The sequence below is a fragment of the Scomber scombrus genome, chromosome 6 (assembly GCF_963691925.1).
Source record: "Scomber scombrus chromosome 6, fScoSco1.1, whole genome shotgun sequence".
NCBI classification, from domain to species: Eukaryota; Metazoa; Chordata; class Actinopteri; order Scombriformes; family Scombridae; genus Scomber; species Scomber scombrus.
The window spans coordinates 30,952,920-30,975,372 of NC_084975.1; the positions used below are offsets into that span (position 1 = coordinate 30,952,920).

At 42.0% G+C, this 22,453-nt stretch overlaps 1 protein-coding gene across 1 annotated transcript in view; it reads right to left on the reverse strand.

Moving 5' to 3' along the window:
* Positions 1 to 12,145: 12,145 nt before the first annotated feature.
* The window catches only part of zfpm1 (zinc finger protein, FOG family member 1), a 107,655-nt gene continuing 97,347 nt past the window's right edge, over positions 12,146 to 22,453 (reverse strand). Inside the window, exons 5-9 of the mRNA XM_062420759.1 lie at positions 20,264 to 20,366; positions 18,856 to 19,104; positions 17,608 to 17,841; positions 17,214 to 17,456; positions 12,146 to 17,007 (exon numbers count right to left, since the gene is read on the reverse strand). Of these exons, the coding sequence (XP_062276743.1) occupies positions 14,369 to 17,007; positions 17,214 to 17,456; positions 17,608 to 17,841; positions 18,856 to 19,104; positions 20,264 to 20,366 (3,468 nt within the window). The 3' untranslated portion in view covers positions 12,146 to 14,368. The remainder of the gene's footprint in view (positions 17,008 to 17,213; positions 17,457 to 17,607; positions 17,842 to 18,855; positions 19,105 to 20,263; positions 20,367 to 22,453) is intronic.

Genomic DNA, 22,453 nt, shown 5'->3' on the forward strand with positions numbered 1-22,453 from the left:
CCCTCAGTCCTATGTTCCCTCAGCTCTATGTTCCCTCAGCTCTATGTTCCCTCAGCCCTATGTTCCCTCAGCTCTATGTTCCCTCAACTCTATGTTCCCTCAGCTCTATGTTCCCTCAGCCCCATGTTCCCACAGCCCTATGTTCCCTTAGTCTTATGTTCCCTCAGTTTAATTATAAAATAAAGAATTGCAACTGTCTTGGGTTTCTCTTGCATAAATCCTTTTTGCGCCTGTATAACGTCATAAGTAAAGTCACTAAATGCCCCATGCTAGAAAAACACAATCTCAACAGTACACTATAGCGTGGCAAACTAATTGGCAACCCTGCAACACACATGCCACAAACTTCTCCCATAATTACACCATTTATGCATGAAAAAAATATATGAAATGATTATTTTTACGGCCTGTACAGCAACCCTGCTACAGCTACAGTTGACAGCTGCAGGGGAAAAGTGTTTGTCATCTGATTTTTTCACCCACAATTTCCCAGCCGGTAGGAGCACTTGAGCCTTCAGTTACAAACCCGCCCGCTCTTACACTAACCTCCTCAGGTAATAATGTTTGTGATGCATTGGACATGTTCAAGGTGTGAAGCAAAAACTTTTTTATCTCATCCCTGAAGCTTAAAGAAAAGTACACCTTCCTTATGAATCTGAATCAACTATGAATCCGGCTCTCTAATCAAGTATGGAAGTGTCTCCGCCTGCACAGCATTTGTCTGATAGAGACTTATTAAAATGTATTTTTCATTCATAGACCATATCTGACAATGATAGAAGTCCTCCTTCATTTTTTTTCTCCTTTCCATTCTGCACACTTTCACTACAGCCAAATTAATCAGGAAACAATCATGACAACTATCTACTATCTGCCGTTTTCTTCCTGAACATTAAGCAGGGCATATCCTAAACCTTTCCACACACTGCATCCTTAATCAGCCTTGTTGAGTGTACCGCAGGAGAGGAGAGATCCTAAGATAAAAAAAACCCCTTTTCATTTAGTTCTGTATGGAGGAATAGTACGGAGGCTTTCAGTCATTTCCATTTGGAGTCATCAGGGCCTTTGATAGCTTCAGACCAAGAGGGATTGCCTCTTTAATTCCATGACCACCAGGCACTCCACTCTCATTTTACTGGTCTTACTACTCGAAGCCTTCATGGAAACTTGAGAATTGAAGTCGTCAAGCACTGAGCCCTTTTTGTAAAGCAGATTTCTAGATGAGAAGTGCATCCGAATCTTATGATAATTGCCAGTTTACTACGTCCACCTAGAGAAAACTAATGCAGTGCAATAAACCTCCATGAAGGTTCTAATGATCAGCTTTTGTTTAAACTGTTTTAGAAAGGTGTTGGTTCAACTTCATGGTCATTTTGGAGACTCTGTGGTTGAACTGTGCTGGTTTATTATGAGGTTTATTTTTTATTCTACCCTCATTGGTATGAATGAATTGGCATTTGCTCTTCTCTCAACCTGAAGATGACGTAATATAATGAATATACAGTAAGTGTATACACCAATATAGTGAAATCTCTATATGAAAACACACACATTCAAAAGTTGCGTAACTATTCAACAGGTTATTACAGCCACTGCTGGAAAATGATAATCTGAGATTTTGAGAATTTAGGTGGATAATATTACGAATAAAGAAGTTTCAATATTTCAAGAAAAAAAGACAAAATCATTTGATCTACAGTCATACTATTTGGAGAAAAAGTCAGTATGTTGAGAATTTTGAGAAAAATGTCACATTATGCATTCACTTTAGTTTAGTTTAGTTTATTTTTGCACAAATTAAAATTTAGACAAAAAAATAAGCAGAAAACATGAATGGGCTTATTTGAAGCCTCCACCTAAAAATGTTAAAAATTCACAATGTTAGAGAAATAATTGTCCATATTACAGTCAGTGCTCTGGGTCCCTCACACTTGGTTCTTTCATGGATGCAGAGACAGAAGCTCCATCTGAAGACACTTAGCTTTGTTTGTGACTGTCTGCCGTTCAGGATGCTTCCCATTGAAAGGTGAAGTGAAGCAGCTGTGCACTGCATTTAGGGGGGTGAAGTTAAGATTTATGCTTTATTGGAAGTGTTTTCTACATCAACTTCACGTCTAGTTAACTTCTTCACCTCTGATAAAGTGCAGCACACAACCACTTCCCTAAACTTTGTCCATCCATCTATCTGGCTGCTGTTAATATCATTAAACCCACTGAGCTTTAATCACTCTCTGGTGCCAAGACTGCTATCTTGACTCAGCTGTCTGGAGGAAAACCAGGTCTCTGCTGTACTCCAGCTGCTGCTACTCTACTAGTTTAGTTTTTGCAGCTTGTAACCTCAGGTCATCAATATTTCTCATTTGACACATAAAAGCTGACATACTGCTTACATGTCAGAACAAGAGTAAATCAACCATTCCTCCACTTTTTTGACAGAAAATTTCAATTTTTTCACAATTTATTATGACTTTATCTTTGCAATATTATACCCTTTTCCCCTAACAGTAATTTGAATTTATTCAAATATTATTTTTTATATCATTTTTTTAATCTCATAGTTGCACTATACTCTGTTTGATGAATGCAAGTTATTCCATCTATTTATCCATGTTACCCAGACATCCTCCTCCCCAACAATGTCCTCGAGCTCCTCTTTAGGGCTGCCAAAGCATTCCAGGCCAGAAGAGATATGTAATCCTTCCAGTGCATTCTGGGTCTGCCCCTGGGTCTCATACCAGTTGGATGTGCCTGGAACATCTCTAGAGGGAGGCATCCAGAAGGCATCCTAACCTCTATTTCGATGCAAAGGAGCAGCGGCTCACTCATCCCCCCCCTGTGTCTCAGGCTGAGCCCAGACACCCTGTGGAGGAATCTCAGTTTGGGTCACTTGTATCCACGACCTCATTCTTTTAGTCAATCCCCAAAGTTTATGATCATAGCTGAGGGTTGGAACATAGACACCACTGGTACATTGAGAGCTGAGCCAGAAGGTGAAGCTTTCATATTGTACCACAACAATGCACCAATCTGCCTGTCAACCTCACCCTACATCTTACCCTTACTCATGAATAAGACCTTACTTTAACTCGTTTAGTACAGGTATGTGTACTGTGGTGTAGTAAACTGAGACAAAGCTCAAAAGTCATTTGTCTCTCAAAAGTTAAGTGTTGGATTTTGAGCGAATGAGGCCAAAGAAATAACTGATGACAAAGTCTACAAGTCTGGGTGATGCCTTCAAAGAGAGAATCCTCTCAGCACACAGACAAAACTCCATCTGAAAGAAAATCCTCAGAGGAGAACGTTTTTTCCTATACATTGTTTCTCCTTTTTTGGCCAAATCTCAATGTTCAAATTTGTACTGTTCAGAACTCTGGGTTGCATCCGAGGAGCCATTTCTCTCTCTCTGACTCCCTCTCTCTCTCTCTCTCTCTCTCACACACACACACACACACACACAGTGCTGTCATCTCTCACAGTAGCAGATATGATCCCTCCACTAGCTTGTCACACCTCGCTGCTCTTGTGGACAGCTGGTATTGGCTCGCCATCCGCTTTGTCACACTTGACCACTTTTGTCATAGAGAGTCAAAAGTGGCCAAATTCTATGACAACGTGCTGTCTAGTGTTGTGTGCGTGCGTGTGTGTGTGTGAGGGAGCGTTCCTTGTTTTTCTCCTTTTGAACTACAGGTACAGTTTTTAAAGTAGTAATCTACCATTTTGACTCCACTTGACCTCATGTTCCTTCTCCTAAATACTTTTTTCATTCCTCCACATGAGAGATGTGCTGCAGTGCAGAGAACACTGTGTTCAGAGACTCCCAGTAGATAACTGCTTGCTTAATGGAGAGATGAAGTAGAGATTGAAAAGGCCAAAGATTGGATGAAAATGGTAGAAGATTACCTCTGCGAAAATCACCATGCTGACTTTTTTCTTCTTTTTTTTCATTAAAGCAGGGAACTGCAGCCACTGTGTGATAAGAATGGATTGACGTGGGGTTTTTCAAAGCTGCTATTGTTATTTCAAAATCGAATTGGTCACACTTTTTGCCAGAACACAGCGTCTTTAAATTCGAACACTTGCTCAATTAGGGTAATTCTAAAGAGAAAAATGTAGCTTCTTCCTGGGAATTTGATTCTTCTCTGGGTAATGTAAGTAGTTTCTTTCATAGTCCCACTGAGCTGTTACAGGACTCCAGCTGTCAGCTGGTAGACAGGAGACACGTCATCAATTTATTTTTGAACCACTGGCACACTGACATGAGGAAAACCATGTCTCCATGCTCCTTCATTAAAGCAGGGGACCTCTGAGAGCAGAGTGCAGTCAGTCGGTCTACTCAGCAGGTGCAGCTGCTGCTAAAAAACATCTCACTTGCCTCAAGTGCACTTTGGTTTAGGGTTTGATTGGTATATATTTGGCTGATATTGGTCACTTATCTGAGGGCTAACAACATGGAAAATGTGATGTGGAATACCTTTTTTTAAAACAAATACTTGAGCTCTGTCAGCAAACTCAGGTGGATTGGATTATTGCGAGGGTGTAGAATATGAGCCGGGTTGATATTTGGCGTCTAGGCTCTGAATGCCACCACTCCACACAAGGAAGCATCAGGCTCAGCACAGCAGGGAGTGGGGAGGGACTGCTGGTAAAATGAACAGCAGCAGCAGCAAAGGCAAGTAACAGTTTGTCTTCAGGCGAAGATTTATCATGCTCTCACCCTCACTATAGTTAAGAATGTTGGTATGGTCAGTGATAGAAGACGTACTCATTTACTCATCTTTTAATAAACTAAAATATTAATCCCACACAGGTGGGTAAAAGTATCATTAACAAAAAGGTAAAAGAGCTTTTTAAGATTATGTGAGGGGTTTTTTAAAAATTGGTTATTCACAAAACAAAAAGTCAACGTTGCTGTCCCCAGTGCAAAGAAGGCACCACCTTTACACAAGAGAGGGAGGGGGGGGAAACCAACAGACCAGGTCATGAGCCCCTGCCACTGGAGATGTTGTAAACCATGATGGCTGTGGAGACAAAGGATCTCTAGTCCTGCCCAGCAAGATGAGCCATCATGCAGCTGCTTCTCTGGCCTGTCAGGACATCGTGGAGGGGATGACTGACACTGTCCAGGATGGCCTGAAATGTACTCTGTGTGCATCTTCAACCACAGTCCCCACTGAGTCCAACCTCCTGACAAGTGCTGAGTCAGCCTTTTTCACCAGCTTGTCCAACTGCATAGTGTCTCTGTCTGTCATGCTGCCTGCACAAATGAAATGATTATATCAGGTGACTTAAACACAAAGCGGCTGGAGAAATATTCTAGTAAAGTAAAAAAAAAAAAAAAAAACATTTTTGGAAATCAGAACTCAACCAGGTTAATTGGTGAGCTCACTCATGTCACACCTTCATGTCAGTCTCTGCTTGACTGGATAATGGTTTCACACCAAATGGATTTTTTAAAACTGTAGTTATGTCCAACTGTGTTTGTGAACGGGCCTTTTTAGTTAACTAATTGGCTGGTCCAACATTAATTAGAAACCCTCACACTGTTCATATTCAGACTCTTCACAGTATCGCCTAAAAATAAGTCTATAAAATTTCTGCACAACAAATCCATCATGAATACGTCATCAGTCACAGATAAATAGATTCATCCTTAATGAAGCTGAGGGAGTTTATGATTCATTTTTTACACGTCTCATTTATGAAGAAAAAACATGGACTATATTAAATGTGAAGAATGCAAAAGTTTTGGTTTTTTTTAATTTTTGAAAAAATATGGGTCAAAAACTAAGAGCTGCACTCTAATGTTTTGAGGAGGAGTCATCAGGCTAAAAGTAAAAAGTATTTAGGATGTATTTACTGCCTGAACAGTGTGTGAGGGTTACATACCCCATTCATCTGACCTGTGTTTCCTCTCTGTTACAGTCACTGCTGACAGTGATGTTGAAGCTGTGCAACATGATGATATACATTTAACAGGAATGTAATGTCATCAATCTTGTGTCTAATCAGACTTAAATCGTAATAAGACATGGTGTTCGCTGTGTTTAATGAATACAGCATAATTACTATTCTTTTACTTTATAGTTGATGAAAGGAAGAAGTTGTGGAAGAATTTAAGGGACACTTATGTGAAAAAGAAGTGGGAGGAGGGGGAGGTGAAAAGTGGCCAGGCAGGCAGCAGGCAGAAGAGGTATAAGTATGTGGAGGCAATGACTTTCTTAGACAAGTCCACTTCATACAGGAGGTATGTAACTCTTTAAACTTACCTCTGATTTGTCAATGATGTTATTTTTTTGTTTTTGTTTTTACCAATCCTGTTATCTGGTGACAATTAGAAAAATTTGTTTCAACACATGGTGCCTGTTTGTTTTTTTTAATCTTTTTGAACTGCTCTAATTTTCACCTGTCATTTTGTCACTTAACGTTATTATTAATAGCACCCAGAGCAATCTAGATGGTGAGGAAGAGCAGGAAGAGGATGCAGGGCCAGCAGAGTGTCTGACCAAGCAGAAAGTAAGGGAGAGTGTGCTGCTTTATAGCTCCCAGGCCAGCGAAGGCAAAGAGGAAGAGTAGTAGTGACAGCGTGCTTGAGGAGTACCTGAGGAAGAAAGAAGCCATGGTAACAGAGAGAGAGAGAGAGAGCACTACAGAGAGATGAGGTCACGCTCTTCCTTTTAAGCTTGGTGCCTGCAATGAAGCGTCTGTCCCTAGAAAGACAATCCTGGGTTAGGATCAAGATGCAGGAGTCATGAAGCAGAGTTTCATCTTCTTCTTCTATCTTGGAAGCATTTGTGAAAAATACAAATTGTGGAGGAGTTTGATGTGTGTGTCTGTGTAGTCTTTGTCAAATGAAAATGTCCAACTCCAGGTGCTCCGTTGATGTCTTGCTTGCAGCATCAGATGCATCGTTGTCAGGTTCACACGTATCTGTCACATTGGCTTACACGATATAATTAACAATATTTTTCATTAACCCGGAAGTAGTATTCTCTTTGAGAAGATTGAGATACTTCCCATCGTGTAAGCATATATTGTCCCTCTTCAATTGGCCTGGCACCCTGCGGTGGACACCTAATCTCACGGAGCTGTGATGATTGGAACATACCATCTGGGCTGGCTCCAAACCAGAGATGGTCAGCACACACAATCAGGCCCCTTCTCCTCCACAGTATGTCCATGAACCTCCTCTGAGAACACTGCTGAAGGAGACTATCTGTCTGCAGCTGAAATAACAGAGCCATCACAAAGGACGGACAAAAGTTTTACATTTTGTGTGATCCTTGAAAAGTTTGGGGAAGTTTATCGGATCTGGCGTTGATGTTGATAAGACTAGATGAATGCACTCTGGTTTATGATGTTTGAAATGTATGTGCTTCACCTGTTTCAGCTCTACATTCTTCACTGTGCCTGCATTCCACTTCTTCCACCTCTGTGCATCAGTATATGACATTCCTGTCTTTCCCTGCATTCTCAACCCATATTAGAAAAGTGCCGGATATAAAATACACCCAGTGGTCGCAACTGGCATTACAACATTAATTGAAAAACACACTGAAATAGCGCTGACTGCTGCTTAACCTGTAATCTGTGAATCTTGGGTTACTCCATGGCTACATAACTTGTCCAAAGTTGTTGCAGTGATAGCGGTTTGTCAATCACAAAGTAGCCACGTCCTAAAGCATACCCTTCTTAATTGTCTATTTTACTCTAAAAAGGATCATAAGGCTTGAAACTAGTGATTGAGACCATAAACTCACCAGGAAACAGTTAACTGAAGTAATAAATTATAGACTTCCATACAATCAGGCCTCTTTTTGGAGCCAGTGGAGTCGCCCCCTGCTGACCATTAGAGAGAATGCAGGTTTAAATCACTTTACCACATTAGCTTCACCTCACCTGCTTGTGTTTCACTAGCTTGTCACATCCTCTTGACTCTGTACTACATCATACATTTCAGAAAAAAGTCAATAAGTTGTGAATTTGAAAAGTTTAGTTTAGTTTATTTATTTAAAAAATAATAGATAAAAATAAAAGTCGAAAAAATGAACAACCGAGTGACGAATCAGCACAATTAAAACAACAAGTTGTTACAGACAGACAGACATACAGACAGACATACAGGGCGTTAGACATACAGAGAAATTACAGTGCAGGTTAGTTATGGTTACAATTTTATTTTTAAAGGATAGATAACTGGTGCAATCTCTTACATCAGTAGGGAAAGTATTCCAGTAGTTTGAGGCGCGTACTGAGAAAAAAAGTACAAAAGTTACTGCACCTATACTGTATAACAGTATCCTCTGGTGACTGCCCTGGTTGCTCTGCCACTGCTGCTCTTCAGCTCTATGAACTCACTCAGAGGGGGAGGTGCTAGCCCATGTAGTATTTTAAATATGAGACAGGCATCCAAAAACTGTAAGAAACTGTCAAATTTAACATTTGTGTCGTCCTCCCGGGTCAAATTGACCCCGTCTGTTTTGAATGTTCCTTCTTTCCTCCCTTCCTTCCTTCTGTCTGTCCTTCCTCCCTTCCTCCTTCTCTCTTTCCTTCCTCCCCCTACATTCCTTCTTTCCTCTGTCCTTCTTTCCTTCCTTCCTCTGTTCCTTTCTCCTTCCCTCCCTCCTTCCTTCTTACCTCCCTCCCTCCTACCTTCACTCCTTCCTTCCTTCCTTTCCTCCCTCCCTCCTACCTTCCTTCCTTCCTTCCTTCCTTTCCTTTCCTTCCTCCCTCCTACCTTCCTTCCTTCCTTTCCTTTCCTTCCTCCCATCCTTCTTTCCTCCCTCTCTCCTTCTCTCTTTCTTTCCACCCCCCTAGCTTCCTTCCTTCCTTCTTTTCTCTGTCCTTCTTTCCTTCCTTTCCTTCCTCCCTCCTACCTTCCTTCTTTCCTTTCCTCCTTTCCTTCCTTCCTTCCTCCCTTCCTTCCTTTCCTTCCTTCTTCCTCCCTTCCTTCCTTGAGGACAACAGGAGGGTTAAATAAGTTATATTTTGTTAGTATATGGCAGTGGTGATAGTTGATAGGTTTCTGGTCTAGTGTTTTTAAGGTCTGCTTATAGAGGGTCTCTATTGGTTTCAGAGTTGTTGTACTTGCTTGGAACCAGCTTGTGTAACAGTATGAGATGTGAGAGAAGATCATAGCATGCATAAAAAGTTTGGCAGCCTCTGTGGTCAGGTACGGCCTCACATGTCTAAAGTTAAAGTTAAATGTAATGGTATTAGCCACTTTTTTGACTTGTTTTTTAAAAGTTAAATTGCAATCCAAAATGATGCCAAGATTTTTTAAAATCAGATAAAGCCAAATGCAAACTTTCTGTGTCCAGACTAATTTATCGGACTTGTTCAGTTTTGCTGTGAACTGCCTCAGGGCTAGAAGTGCTTTTGATCCACACACTGTAGGTGTTTCACCTCAGGAAACTCCAGACACTGTTTGGCTCAGCACTGAATCAAACATTCAACAACATTCAAAGCAATTATCCAGACAAGGATAACTACTGTATGAGGTTAATCACATTAGAATAGGGTAATTAAAGCATTTTGTCCTTATGTTTCTATTTAGATTGATTTAACTTTGTTCATAATCTGTCTATAGATGTTCTGTCCTTCCTTAATATGGCAGAAAGTATCAGTATGCTTACATAGATGTTTAGATACTTTGACTTCCTGTCACCAAAACTCATCAACTAAATCTCAGCTTTTTCAATAGAGACGTTATTACTTGCAGTGTTGACAGCCTACTTAAATGTCCTCTATGGTACATTATTGTCCCAGTAGTGGTGGTGCTGGTTAATGACTGTGTTAATGTGTTAATTAATAGAAGTTAAAGGTTCAATGTGTAAAAACGAGCCACCTGACCCAAACAAACAGGAAGCAGCATATTAAAATGGTTAATTTCCTCAGAATTAATTTAAGTTTATATATAAATGTTTTTCATTAAAACTATAGTCACTTCTTACACATTGAACCTTTAAGCTTTTGAATTCGTCGTAAAATCTCATATTGATGACAAAAACTGATCATTCATATAGTGCCAGCATTCTATCGTAAGAGTGTGTAAGTCTAGTGTAATAAAGTTATTTATGTGAAGCTTTTGACACTTAAATAACTTCATAGTCTTTGCCAATTAAGCCACTGACTCCCTTTTTGCTGGTAAGCCATCCAGTAAATATTCAGATATATAAAATGGAAATAGGAGGCTTTTAATCTTCTTAGGAATGGTCTTGTTTGTTCCAGGTGATTTTACCCCCCTTGTAATTAACATGTCCATAAATTAATGTGTTTAGTGTTTTGCTGTCCCAGAACACACAATACAGCAGTGAAAAATGAATCCACACACCATCATTGAAGGGTTAAACCTGAGGTGAGAAAGTCGAATATATGGAAATACGCATATGCTTGCAAGCTCCCAGTGTTTTTTAGTGTTGCACTCTGCCACTGCCTGGAGCAGCCTTGTAGGTGTGAGTGAGCACAGACAGCTTTTCTTCTCTTCTATCATTCTCACATAAATTAAAAAGAAAAGCTGATGATTCATTCAGACTTTTTGAACTAGCTGACATCACGCAGAAACAGCGCACTAGAAACTTTACTGATGAAAAGAAAGTGATTTGTGAGCGACTACGCAGAAGCAACAGTGAATCAAACGCGTTCTAAAAGTCAAGGACTACCAGTCAGACTCATGACAAGAGCCGAGCGGGTAGGTGTCCGTGAGAAAAAAAGACGAGAAAGAAGCACAGTCACACTCTTCATCAGTGTCTCTCAGAACTTTTTTTTATTTCCCATGCATAGTTTGGACAAGAGTGTAGTGGAACTGAGCTGAAATGGAATATAAAGAAATAAAAGTTTTGACATTCATTGTGATTTTTCTCCATTATGGACATCAGAGGAATCAATAACAAAACATGTTTACAACTTAAAGAAAAGAAAAAAAAACAAAAAAATAATTATGCGAGGGTCAAAATCTTTCAGAAAGTCCTTCATGTTAGAATGATGCATTTTTGGACGGGGGAGGGGGAAGTGCTGTATAACATAAATACATTACAAAAAGTCCCTAAAACTAAAACATTCAGCACATTTTTATACAACACAGTGCAATAAAAAAATACGGGTGAGTTCAAAGGGTGATTTTCCAGCACTCAGTTCCTCAATTTGTGAATAGTTGACATGACTGTGTCTTTCTCCTGCTTCTTCTTTCTCCTTTTAGGACCCGAGAGAGACAGACCAGCACAATTGTAAACACTAATAAGATATGTCTGATAAAGTGCTGCTCCAAACCACAGCAGAGGAGAGAAATCAACCAGGATTTTGAAAAATTGTGATAGAAAAAAAAAAAAAAAAAATCCTCCATTTTTTTTTTTTTTTACATAATGGTCTTCCAGTTTTTGGGGTCAATATTAATTGTTTGATGATTTCACACCTAAGCAGGTTTTTGGGGATTAATGGACACATGTGATGTCAAAAATGGACAGCAGGTGACAATTTGTGCTCTTCTGGAGAAAAAAAAGTGTGTTACTGAGAAATTAAATTTGACTTAATTTTCCATATTTGAATGTTTGTTAGTGGATGTAAAGGATAACAATGCTGATCTGCATAATCCTGCAACTATTAACACAAAGATGTACCTGAAAGTAACCACATGACCTCACTGAGTATTTTAACGGATCAAGGTAAAAATCTGTATTCTTTAAAGCTGCATTAATCAATATATCTTTTATGTTTACTGTGGATGAAATTAGAGTGCAGTTCCCCTCACTTCTACAGTGCATTTTAGCATATTTAAGCTCGGTTTTTATGCAGCCTGCAGCTTGTGTGGTTGAGTCTTACTGTTCTCGTCAACCCCTGTTTCTATGCCAACACCTGCCCAGCACCAAACTGCAAACAGCTAGCTGGTGAGCATAGTAGAGCATTTAGCAGCTAAAGAGCCACATATTCTTCTCAGGATTTGGTGGACACCAAAAATAGAGCTCAAAGGGGAGCGAATGGCTCTGAGCCTGGCATATGTGCAAATAAGCTTTTTTTCCCCCCACATTGGTCATAACCACTTTAAAATGTGATATTATGTCAATGTTGTGTTTACAGCTTCTTGTTGCCCCCCCCCCCCCCCCCCCCCCCCCCCCCAAGAAAAGAAAAAGAAAAAAAATCAATTAATGCAGCTTTAACATGACAACATTCCTCATCACTGCTGTGGAGTTGTGAAGACTTGACTTCCATTAGGTGTAAGTGTGGGTCCCTTAATGCTACTACTGATAATAAACAGGGCTCCAGATCTGTCTTGTGTTGGTAAGTTTACAGTTGGACTGATATTAGCAGAGAAATCCTTTCAGTATGGAAGAATTTGGCCTCAGAACTTACAATTAAGCTTTCACATCTGCTATCCTACTCATAACTATATCATTAGTCTGGAGTTTTAGTGTCTCGTGATGGTCCAAATGCAGTTTTAGAAGCTCCTGCACATATACAAGAGTCAAATCCTGAGGGAATGTTGATTTTCTATTGTTTGGGAGAGGAAATGATCATTTTTAATGAATTCAACACCAGGAAGCATTATTGGCTGTTGACAGCTTTCGATAAACAATGAAGTTTGTGCCTCAAAAAAACGTATGATCCTTACATCGGTAAGTATGCGATATTGGAGAAGAGAAAAAAAAAAAGAAAAGTATTTCACAGTTCTAGCTAACACTGTATTGCAACTGCAACAGCAGCATGGGAACATGTGGCGTAAACTCTGTGTGAGTATGTGTGTGTGAGTAAAAGAGCAACAAATTGCTTTACCCTACTGTGTGAGGTGTTATACTAAGATGGGAATATTCCCTGCTATGCCTTCATTGCCGGACAGAAACACAATCATTAAAAAAAAAAAGAACTACATCTTTTAAGATGTGTATAAACACCTAAGCAGTGATGTGTTTTGTGTATCCCTTAGTATGTACATCTGAAATGACAGGTTTGCAACAAAGAATGTAAAGCCGTGTGTCCTCAAAGGTCACATTTTGGATGATATGCAGCTGGTAACTTAACATTGTTTTTGAACTTAACAGATTTTTGTATACCCCTAAAGTCTGGGAGGCTTCATCATTCTCACCAAAGTATTAAGCAACAGTATGAGAACGCACTCTTCAACTTTCTGATGTGAGAAGCTGTTCTGATATAATCATGTTGCTGATCTGTAAAAGGTACAAGAGGGGATAAAAGTAAATAGTGCTGGTTGCCAGACATCACCATCAAATAAAGACGACAGAAACAACACAAACTGCTTTACGTGATAACAAAGTTCAGTGTGATCCCAGTGATTACTGTGAGAAGATATTACATATCTACACTTAGAAAATACACTTCAACATACCCAGATCCAAACAGTTCCTTCCAACAGTATGAAAAATATACAAATAAAAAATACAAATACTCTCAGACACTAGGTAGGTAGTTTTCTGTTGACATGAAATCAGTGAGGACTAAAAGATAAATATTTCACATTTTTTTCTCCCTTGCATTTTAAAGAGAAAATAAAAATTTGTGTGTATGAAAGAAAAAAACTGTCCATTTTTGAAATATTATCCTTCAGTAATTAGTAACATTGTGATACCACATATTTGTTTTCCAGCTAAAAACGCTTTAGCTTTTTTCTAGTAAGCAAAAAGAGCCAGTGTTGAAACCAAAAGCATATAGAATTCTTTTTTTTCTTTTTTTAGACATCATACACTATGCACAGATAATAAAAACATTAACAATGATCAAGTCTTTTCCACACAAGAGAAATGATTCCTCCTTTAAGGTCTGAAACATCAATAGCTATAGAAAAGACTGGAGATCCATCATAATCAGCATTATCGTTACTGTATCATCATCAGTCAGAAATGCCTCCAACAGTCCAAATCTAATTACTGCCATTATAAACAACTCGGTTCAACAGAGAGACAGAAAAGAGGTTGTTAACAGATCTTTTTAACGTCCCATAATGCAACATACTGTGAGGCCTGGGAGTGGTAGGTGTCCAATGTGGGGCAGGGGTATGAAAACAGAGTGATCTAGGGGACGGGGCACACCAGCGTGTGCAGGTAGACAGGTGGAGAGCCACGTAGCATCTGTATCAGCTCTTAGTGTACTACAAACATTGACCCATAGAAGGAGGAATATCAGTTACTTTATGTTAGTAACACCACCTGCAAATTCTGCTCTGGAGCAGTTGAGCTTTAGGCCCTGCCAGGTGAGTAACAGTCATTCATGATCCTGCCAGCTGAGTGCCGCTTTGGCACCCACATGGGAGGACTGGCAGAAGAAGAGGGACATCTGAGCTTCTTGGAACTGAATGAAAAAAATATCCACTCAAGAAGAAAAGGGGAAAAGGAAAGAGGGAAGAGGGAGAAGAGAATGACTCAGTTCACTTAACATGTTCAGCGCTGTGGGAGGAGCAGTAGTATTTCTTATGAGCTATGAACGTGGAGAGGCTGCTGAACTTGATGTTGCACAGCCGACAGAAGCGGGAGTTACCGTTCTGGACTGGGGAGATCACTGGGGTTTTAGCGCCGGGAACGGGAGCAGGCTGGGACGCGGGGATGGGATGGGAGGCCGTGGTTGGTGCGGCCTTGTTTGGAAGGAGGGACGAACCCACTGTCTCCCTCAGGACCTCAGGCACAGGTGACAAAGTTAGAGAGGGAGCCCTTGAGGGGGACATGGGCAGAGGTGAGCTGGCCGGAGGTGATCCAGCCCCACCTGAAGGGCTGCCATTTACCACTGGAGAGGAGGGAGAAGTTGTACCACTCCTTGTCTGCCCGTTGATGCTGTCTCGGTGAACTCGAGAGACCAGTCTGGGTTGCCCAGTTGGGGTGGTGGAGGTGGTTGCTGCGGCGCCATCCCTTGGGCTAAGGCTGGGGCTGCGGCTGACCGCACTACCTGGTTGGGGTAGGGCCTCCTGGGGTGGCTGAATAGTTACAACCAGGCCGTGGGTGGTCTTGAAGTGCTCCATCAGATCAGAGGTGATGGGCCTGTTAGGACAGTATGGGCAGACCATATGAGAGGAACCAGCGCCTTTGGCTCCAGCTCCTGGGGTGGCTGCAAGTGTGGTAGTTGTATGGGGAGAAGATGTGGCATCAGAGGCAGGTAAGGCAGAGGGACTGGATGATGACCCTTGAGCCTGGGCGACCCACTCAGCGGGTAGGGCTTTAGCCTCCATAGGGTGCAAAAGATCCTGGCGCTCCTGTTGAGACCTGCTTTTGGGCGAGGTAGAAGCCGATCTCTTGAGCCTGTGCAGCTGCTCCATTGTGTGGGGCTGGAGGGTGGTGGCGGGACAATAGTAGGTTTTATGAGCCAGATAGTTCTCAATGCTGTTGAAGCTGATACTGCAGGCGGTGCACTTGTGGTAGTCGGTAAGCGGCAGAGCAGGGAGAACACTGCTGTTACCGTGCTGTGGGGCCTCTCTCAGACGGGGCCTTTTGCTCAGGTCAATTGGGCCATCTCCTTCGGGGCTGGAGCCGCCTGCCCCGCTGGGAGAAACCTCTTGCTTCACTGCCAAGCCGAGTACAGAGGGGGACGGGGCGGAGGCAGCAGCAGTGGCAGCAGCAGCGGCAGCGGCAGCAGCTGCAGCAGCGTTAGCTAAGGCTTCAGTCCTGGCCATGTGAATCTCATACATCTTCTTCCTCTTGCGTGTGCGGATGGGCTGGGGAAGGAAGGCTGCCGTGGTGGTTGCCTTGGCCATGTGTGTGGATCGGTGGTTGGATGGGTCGTGGCGTGACGCGCAGTAGAAGCGTTTGTGAACAGTGTAGTTTTCATGACGACTGAAGCGGATGTTGCAAGCCCCACAAAAGGTTCTATTGGGATCATCTTCCTGGTCCTCTGCAGACCCACTTGCAGGACTCTGGCTACCTTCACTTGCTCTTCCTCCTCCAACTCCCACACTACCACCTCCACCTTCCCCTTCGGAAGAGGATGATATTCCCTCTTTTACCACAGGAGTTTCTGACTTCACTTCGACCACTCTCTTCGATTCTGTTGTTCCGCTCCCTGCAGCAGGGTCCGAGTCAGTAGGAGAGGCTGAGGCTGCTCTGCTTGCTGCTCCACCCTGAGGAGATGCTGATGATCCATGTGCCCCGCTGGACGGAGCAGTGGCTGGGCCTGCATCCCTTGTTGATCCTGGGCCTGAAGCTGATGATGCACCATCTGTTTGATGCCTACTGGAGCAGTACAGCCTCTTATGTGCATAGAAGTTGTTGATGTTGTTGAAGGTGATATCGCACTCAAAGCAGGTGGCTCCTTTGTGAGGTGGAGTGGCTGTAGCTGTAGGTGCAGTCGGTCCAGAAGGGAAAAAGGTGGCTGGGTTGTTCTGGGGAACTGTCTGGCCCTGTTTCAGACGGCTGTGGACCATTTCTGACATTTTGGCCAGGATCTCTGAGGCCTGAGGCAATATGGCTGCCTCAGGGTTAAACATGTACTGGGGCAAGAACATTGCTCCTCCTGGGAGAACTGACCCTGCACCTCCCACATGAGCTGGGCTAGAACCAGGGGTGGGACTTGTTGGTTCAGCCTTCACAGTTGTGGCTGTTGGACTCTTAGGAGAATTTGATGCCTGGCAGGAGGAGGTAGCAACCGGCTCCTCCTGTGTCTTGCTTGTGGCTTCTTGGTCACCCTCCTCTCCATCAACCTCGTCCTCTCCATCCTCCTTAATTTCCATCTGCTGCTCTTCTGTCTCAGAGTCTGAATGAGGTTCCTCTTTGATCTTTATGTTGGTGGTTGGGGCATCAGGGGGACTGCAGCCTCGCGGAGTGGCTGAGCCACCGTTTGCGCCTGGGCTGGATGAGTCTGGCTTAGGTACACATGCTAGGGGCTCCCTCTCTGAGGGAGATGGCTGGAGCTGGAGTTGGTCAACTGATGATGGGGTACTTTGGCGTGGGGTGGGGCTCCTTTCAGCTGGGACCCTGACCTCTAAGTGGGTTCGTACATGCTGCTGAAGCTGGGCGGGGGAGTCACAGTTGTGACCGCAGAGTTGACACTTCAGCACCACACCAGAATCCCCTGGACTGAGACCTGATGAAAAGAGTCAGAATTAATGAACTATCCTAGTCGCTTACATGTAGATGGTTTTGAAAAGTTAGGACCAATGTGTCTTGTCCTGATTGAAGTTGAAAAATGTGAAAAACTTGATCAACAGTCCTGAATCCTGACACATTATAACACTGTCTGTACAATCACATCCACGTGATAACTTTGATGATGATGGTAGTGTGACTTACCAGTGGAGAGAGGAAGTTTAGGAAGGCCTGGTCCTGGAGAGTACACCTCACTACGAGATCCAGGCTGGCAAACCATGTGGCTGGTGACCAGATGGCTGTAGAGGATGTCCCTTGTGGTAGATACGAATCCACAGCCATGACACACCCCATTGAGTGTGTCAGTGTGGACCTTAAGGTGGCGCTCACAGTTTGCTTTAGTGGTGAAGGCTGAAAGACAGATGAGACAGACAAATGGACGTTCGCCTGTGGAGGGATAGAGAAGGGAAATAATTCAAATCTGTGAGCTATGATATATCACAACTAACGAACTGGTCAATAAAGGCACACTGGTCATGTGTCTGCATCAATGTTCTGACATCTGTGTGTTTAGTCTATGTAAATATCTTGCTCTCACCGCTGTGTGTGCGCATGTGGATCTCCAGTGAGCTTGCACTGGGGCAGCTCTTGTTGCACTGTGGAAAGGGGCAGATACGTTCATTGGGATAGGACTCCTTGGGTTTGTCCTGTGGCGGCGACGAGGCTGCGGCCGGTTGCTTCTGTCGGCTGGCGCAGTAGTACATGAGGTGGGCCTGCAGGTTTCTCTCACTGCGGTACCAGATTCCACAGTCCTTGCACGGGAAAATGTCCTCTGATACATCAAAAGAACATACATTTAGAGTCAGTTGACTAAACTAAAAGACAGCCAGTTCTGTAGTTCAAGCACTTAATTGGGTGCCACATACACATGCACGCACACGCACGCACGCACGCACGCACACACACAGCATTGTTATGAGCATCCAAGGCAACACAACGCAAAAGGTTATATGAACTAGAAGTCAGCCTTATCGCATGTCTTATCAGCCAAGTTATTTTTGACACCTCCCAATTATTTGCTGCAATGTTGCCAGATCTAGGAATGTGTAATCATCTAGACTGATTACCAACAGTCCAAACAAAAGTGTGTTTGTGCTCAGCATCAGCCGCAGACGTCAACACAGCTCAAGGCCAGTAGGAAACTTTAAGAGGTGGCAGTTAGAAGCTGAGCAGTGATACTGGCTGATAAAGACCTGCAGCACCATCTTGTGGCCATAGAGAATATTACAAATGTGGAATTCACAAGCTTATATTACAGTACTCAGAATGACAACACAACAAGGTTTCTATTTTAACCTTTATTTAACTTTTTTCTCTTACTATTGCATTTTCTTTTCTTTTGGATTTCGGATCTTAAACATTTTTATAATTCTTATTTTATCTCATTGTTCTTTGTTTTTGCTCCTTCTCTTAATGTTTTTCTTGGTCTACACTTACACTCTTATTAATCATGGCACTCTTGTCAATCAACTGTGAAGCACTTTGAACTACATTAGCCTGTATGGAAGGTGCTAAATAAAGAAAGTTTGATGATTGACTCAAGGAAAGTAATGTAAAGCATGAAACTTACATTACATATATGCAGTTGTACCATGTAAAAATCTATGCTGGTGTAGTTTATAGTAACTTTAATACCGCTTTGTACCATCATTATTCAAAATTAATTCTAATCAATAACAAATGATATCCTACTTGAAATACTGTATATACTCTACTGCATTAAAAAGCCCAAATACAATGCTAACAAACTAAAAACTTATTTTCATGCCTTTAAAACAACACTCACTATTCACAACAGCAGTAGCCAAGATGGCGGCCATGCCTGCTTGCTGTGGGAGGAGCTGGATCTCTGAGTGCAGTGCCGCCGGGTACAGCAGCTCCTCCTTGACCACAGGTTGTTTCTGGGTGACGAGGCTGAGTGGAGGGGAGAGCTGGTTCATGGGAGAGGAGGAGTTGGTGGGAGGAGGCAACAGAGAGGCCAGGAGCCCTTCACCGATTGCAAGCTCTCTGGTCACCTTACAGAACAGCTCCTCACCTGAAAACACACAGACACACAACTGTTATTGACTCATTAGAGCAGGACAAGCACAGCTGGAATTAATAACATTAATGAGAACAATCAGGAGCCCTGTGACTGACACACCTGATTGAAATGTAGCCATTGTTAATGTGATTCCTCCTGTTCATACTGACTATTAGGCTACGTTCACACTGCAGGCCTTAATGCTCAATTCCGATTTATTGCTGAAATCAGATTTTTTGTTTGGCTGTTCAGATAACACTGTGGCCTGTCTGCGGACTGCGATTTGAACAGCTCACGGTCATGAAGTGACCCTCATGCTCAGTTGATCATTAATGACATGATGCACAGAACAGTGTTTACGGAAGCAAACATGGCAACAGCCGGTGAAGTTACTGGTAGTCTCATTTATGGTCTAATGTTAAAAACGGTGTGTGGCGGCAGTCTGCAAAACAAGCGTTTGATGTTAAAAAGGAGGAAGAGGAGAAAATGAATACTTTAATGATGTCTTTATTCGGAGCATTAGCTGTAGCATAACATCAACGTCGCATTAAATGTGACCTGACTGTTCAGATTGCGGTTGCATTCAAAAAAATCTGATTCAATACCACATTTGAAATTGGCCTGAATCGGATTTGGATATGTGAGATTCAATGCGACTTGCGCTGTTCAATGTCAGAAACAAATCAGATATGGGTCACATTTGAGCAAACAAATCGGATACAGGTCACTTTTAACTGCAGTGTGAACGTAGCCTTAGAAGATCCCTTCATGATGCACTTATAATGTAAGTGATGGAGGACAAAATCCACAGTCCTCCTTCTGTTTAAACATGTATTTAAAAGTTGATGTGAGGCTAATATGAAGCTTTAGCTGTCCAAATGAGTCACATCAAGTCTGCTATGTTTCAACATTAGTCTTTTTAGTAGCAAAGTCTTTTTGTTACTATACTTCCACCACAGCTCAACAGGGAAACACTAAGAGGGAATCTGATGCTAAAAAGATGTAAATGTGTCAGATATCACTTGATATGACTAACTCGAAGCTGAATATAAGCTAAACATCTACTTTTAAATGACACATTTTGGATTTTGTCCTCCATCACTTCCATTGAAAGCACATTTGAAGGAGATCTTTCAGACACCAAAGTGAGCCATATTCATGCAAATCTCACCTTGGCTGTAGATGGTACAGTTGGCAGCAGAGGCGTCAGAGGTCAGAGGGAGACGGCTCATCCAACAATCTGGATCCTCGCACACCAGTGTCCACCTGCAGTCCTGCAGAATGAAGAAGACGAGGAATGAACATGATGTGAAGGTCAGACTCATCTCACTCATTGCTAAATTGTACGGTAAAGTATATCATAAAGAAAAGGCTATGACATTTAAAGGTCCCTTTCTTTTCTTTTATTGTCTATATGTTAGTTTTTTTCCCCATACCACCATGAAATGATTGTTTTGATTTTACACAAATGTCAAATACACTGTCAGTGTAAGTTTTGATTTGTGCCAAAACAAGTCAACTGTATGTAAATGCATTGACACCAATATTGATAATTGATCAATTTACTTTATGAAGCAATTTATTAAGCAAAAATACCTAACTTTCTCTGGTTCCAGCATCTCACATGTGAAGATTTGCTAAAATAAATAACTTTGGGTTTTGTATTGTTTGGTCGGACAAAACAAACACATAGAAATTTGTGGAAATTCACAATTTCTTTAAAACTTGTAGAGAAACTCTTTAAAACCCACCCCTGCCTAAATATTAAATTAATTAACGTATTAATTTTCCCCGTTCATTTGGACATTAAGTTTTCAAGAATGTATGACACTGTTGGGCTGCTAGACAGCTTCAAACACTCTTGGAGCCACACAACCTCTACACTGGTGAAGCATCCTGTCAATCAAACCGTCACTCTGTCCTTAACTGCTTCCCTGTGTGTTGATGCTTTTCTCTCAACAATGCTTCATGTCCTCAATGTTTTCTTCAAATGGAAACGTGTCAAATGAAATAAGAAAGACTCTCAAACTCTTCAAACAAGGGCCATTATCACTTTAAGTATTAATTTTCCTCTTTAGCAGGACTTCATTATAGTGTGTCAGCCAGGAGACAATCACAAAAATCCAAGCATTAATTGCTGTCAATTGTGAGTACACAGTCACACAGAACTGTCCAGTGTGTGTCCAGTGTGTATCCAATGGTAAACCGCCATCGAGCAGAGGATGATTACAACCCAAGAAGGAAATGAGGAAATGAGGGGAGCACGGGCTGAACAAAGCCACACGCACAATAAATGAGAAGAGAGAAGAAAGAAAAAGAGGGAATAAAAGAGGGAGAGAGACCCCGAGAGAGAGAGACTGAGAATGAGACAAGAAAAGAAAGAGAAAGAAGATCTGATGAGGTCGACAGGCTGCTATTCAGCCCGCTGCCATAATAAGATCCACTGTGGATACAACAGACAAAGACTGGAGAGGCAACATCTACTGTGTCTGTATGTGGAGGTATGAGAGAGAGAGAGAGCGAGAGAGAATACACATATTTTACACACACACACACACACACGCACACACACACACACACACACACACACACACACACCTGTGTCAGTACAATCTTGTCTTTGTTCATTTGAGGCACCAGGAGCATTCCCTCTGACAATCACCCCCAGGAGGACCCAGGCTTATCCCATGTCTCCATGACACACAAACTTTTTTCCCGGTACTACAGCCTGCTACTTTCAACTCATGCTCATAAATTTTACTGAAACATGCTGCGAAAAGTCAACTTTAGACATTTCTTCATGTGCAAAAACAGCATAAACACATTGTGGATGTGTGTTTAGCTTGCAGGGATATCTTGGAGCATCATAACGGGGAACATACTGAATCAGCTCATTCTGAATTCACACAATTGCGGCTCATTAAAAAGTAAATTTTATAAGAAGACAATATCTAAGCATAGCGATACATGCACAGGAACCGCACCTTTACCTTTCTGTTCTTCCAATTTCAGAGATAAATATGGATGCGCAAGAGATTTATTCTTCTAATTTATAACTAATTCAACATTTTAAAACACTGAAATGTATCAGTGTACATGCAGTGGCTGAACGTATTTATCAAACCCACTATGCGAGTATGTATTTGCAGTACAGCTAAACGTCCACCAGGTGGCAGCATCCGCTTAGTGCTGGACCTGAGTCCTACTGGACTCAGTCCTCCTGAGTGAGAGTTCACATGATGGTATGCTCTGCTCTATTTCTTTATATTGTAGCAATTTAATCTTTCTATTATTATTACTTTTTAATCTATACTGCTGCATTTAAAGGCTGATGAGTGAAAATAAATCCAAGGATGTATCG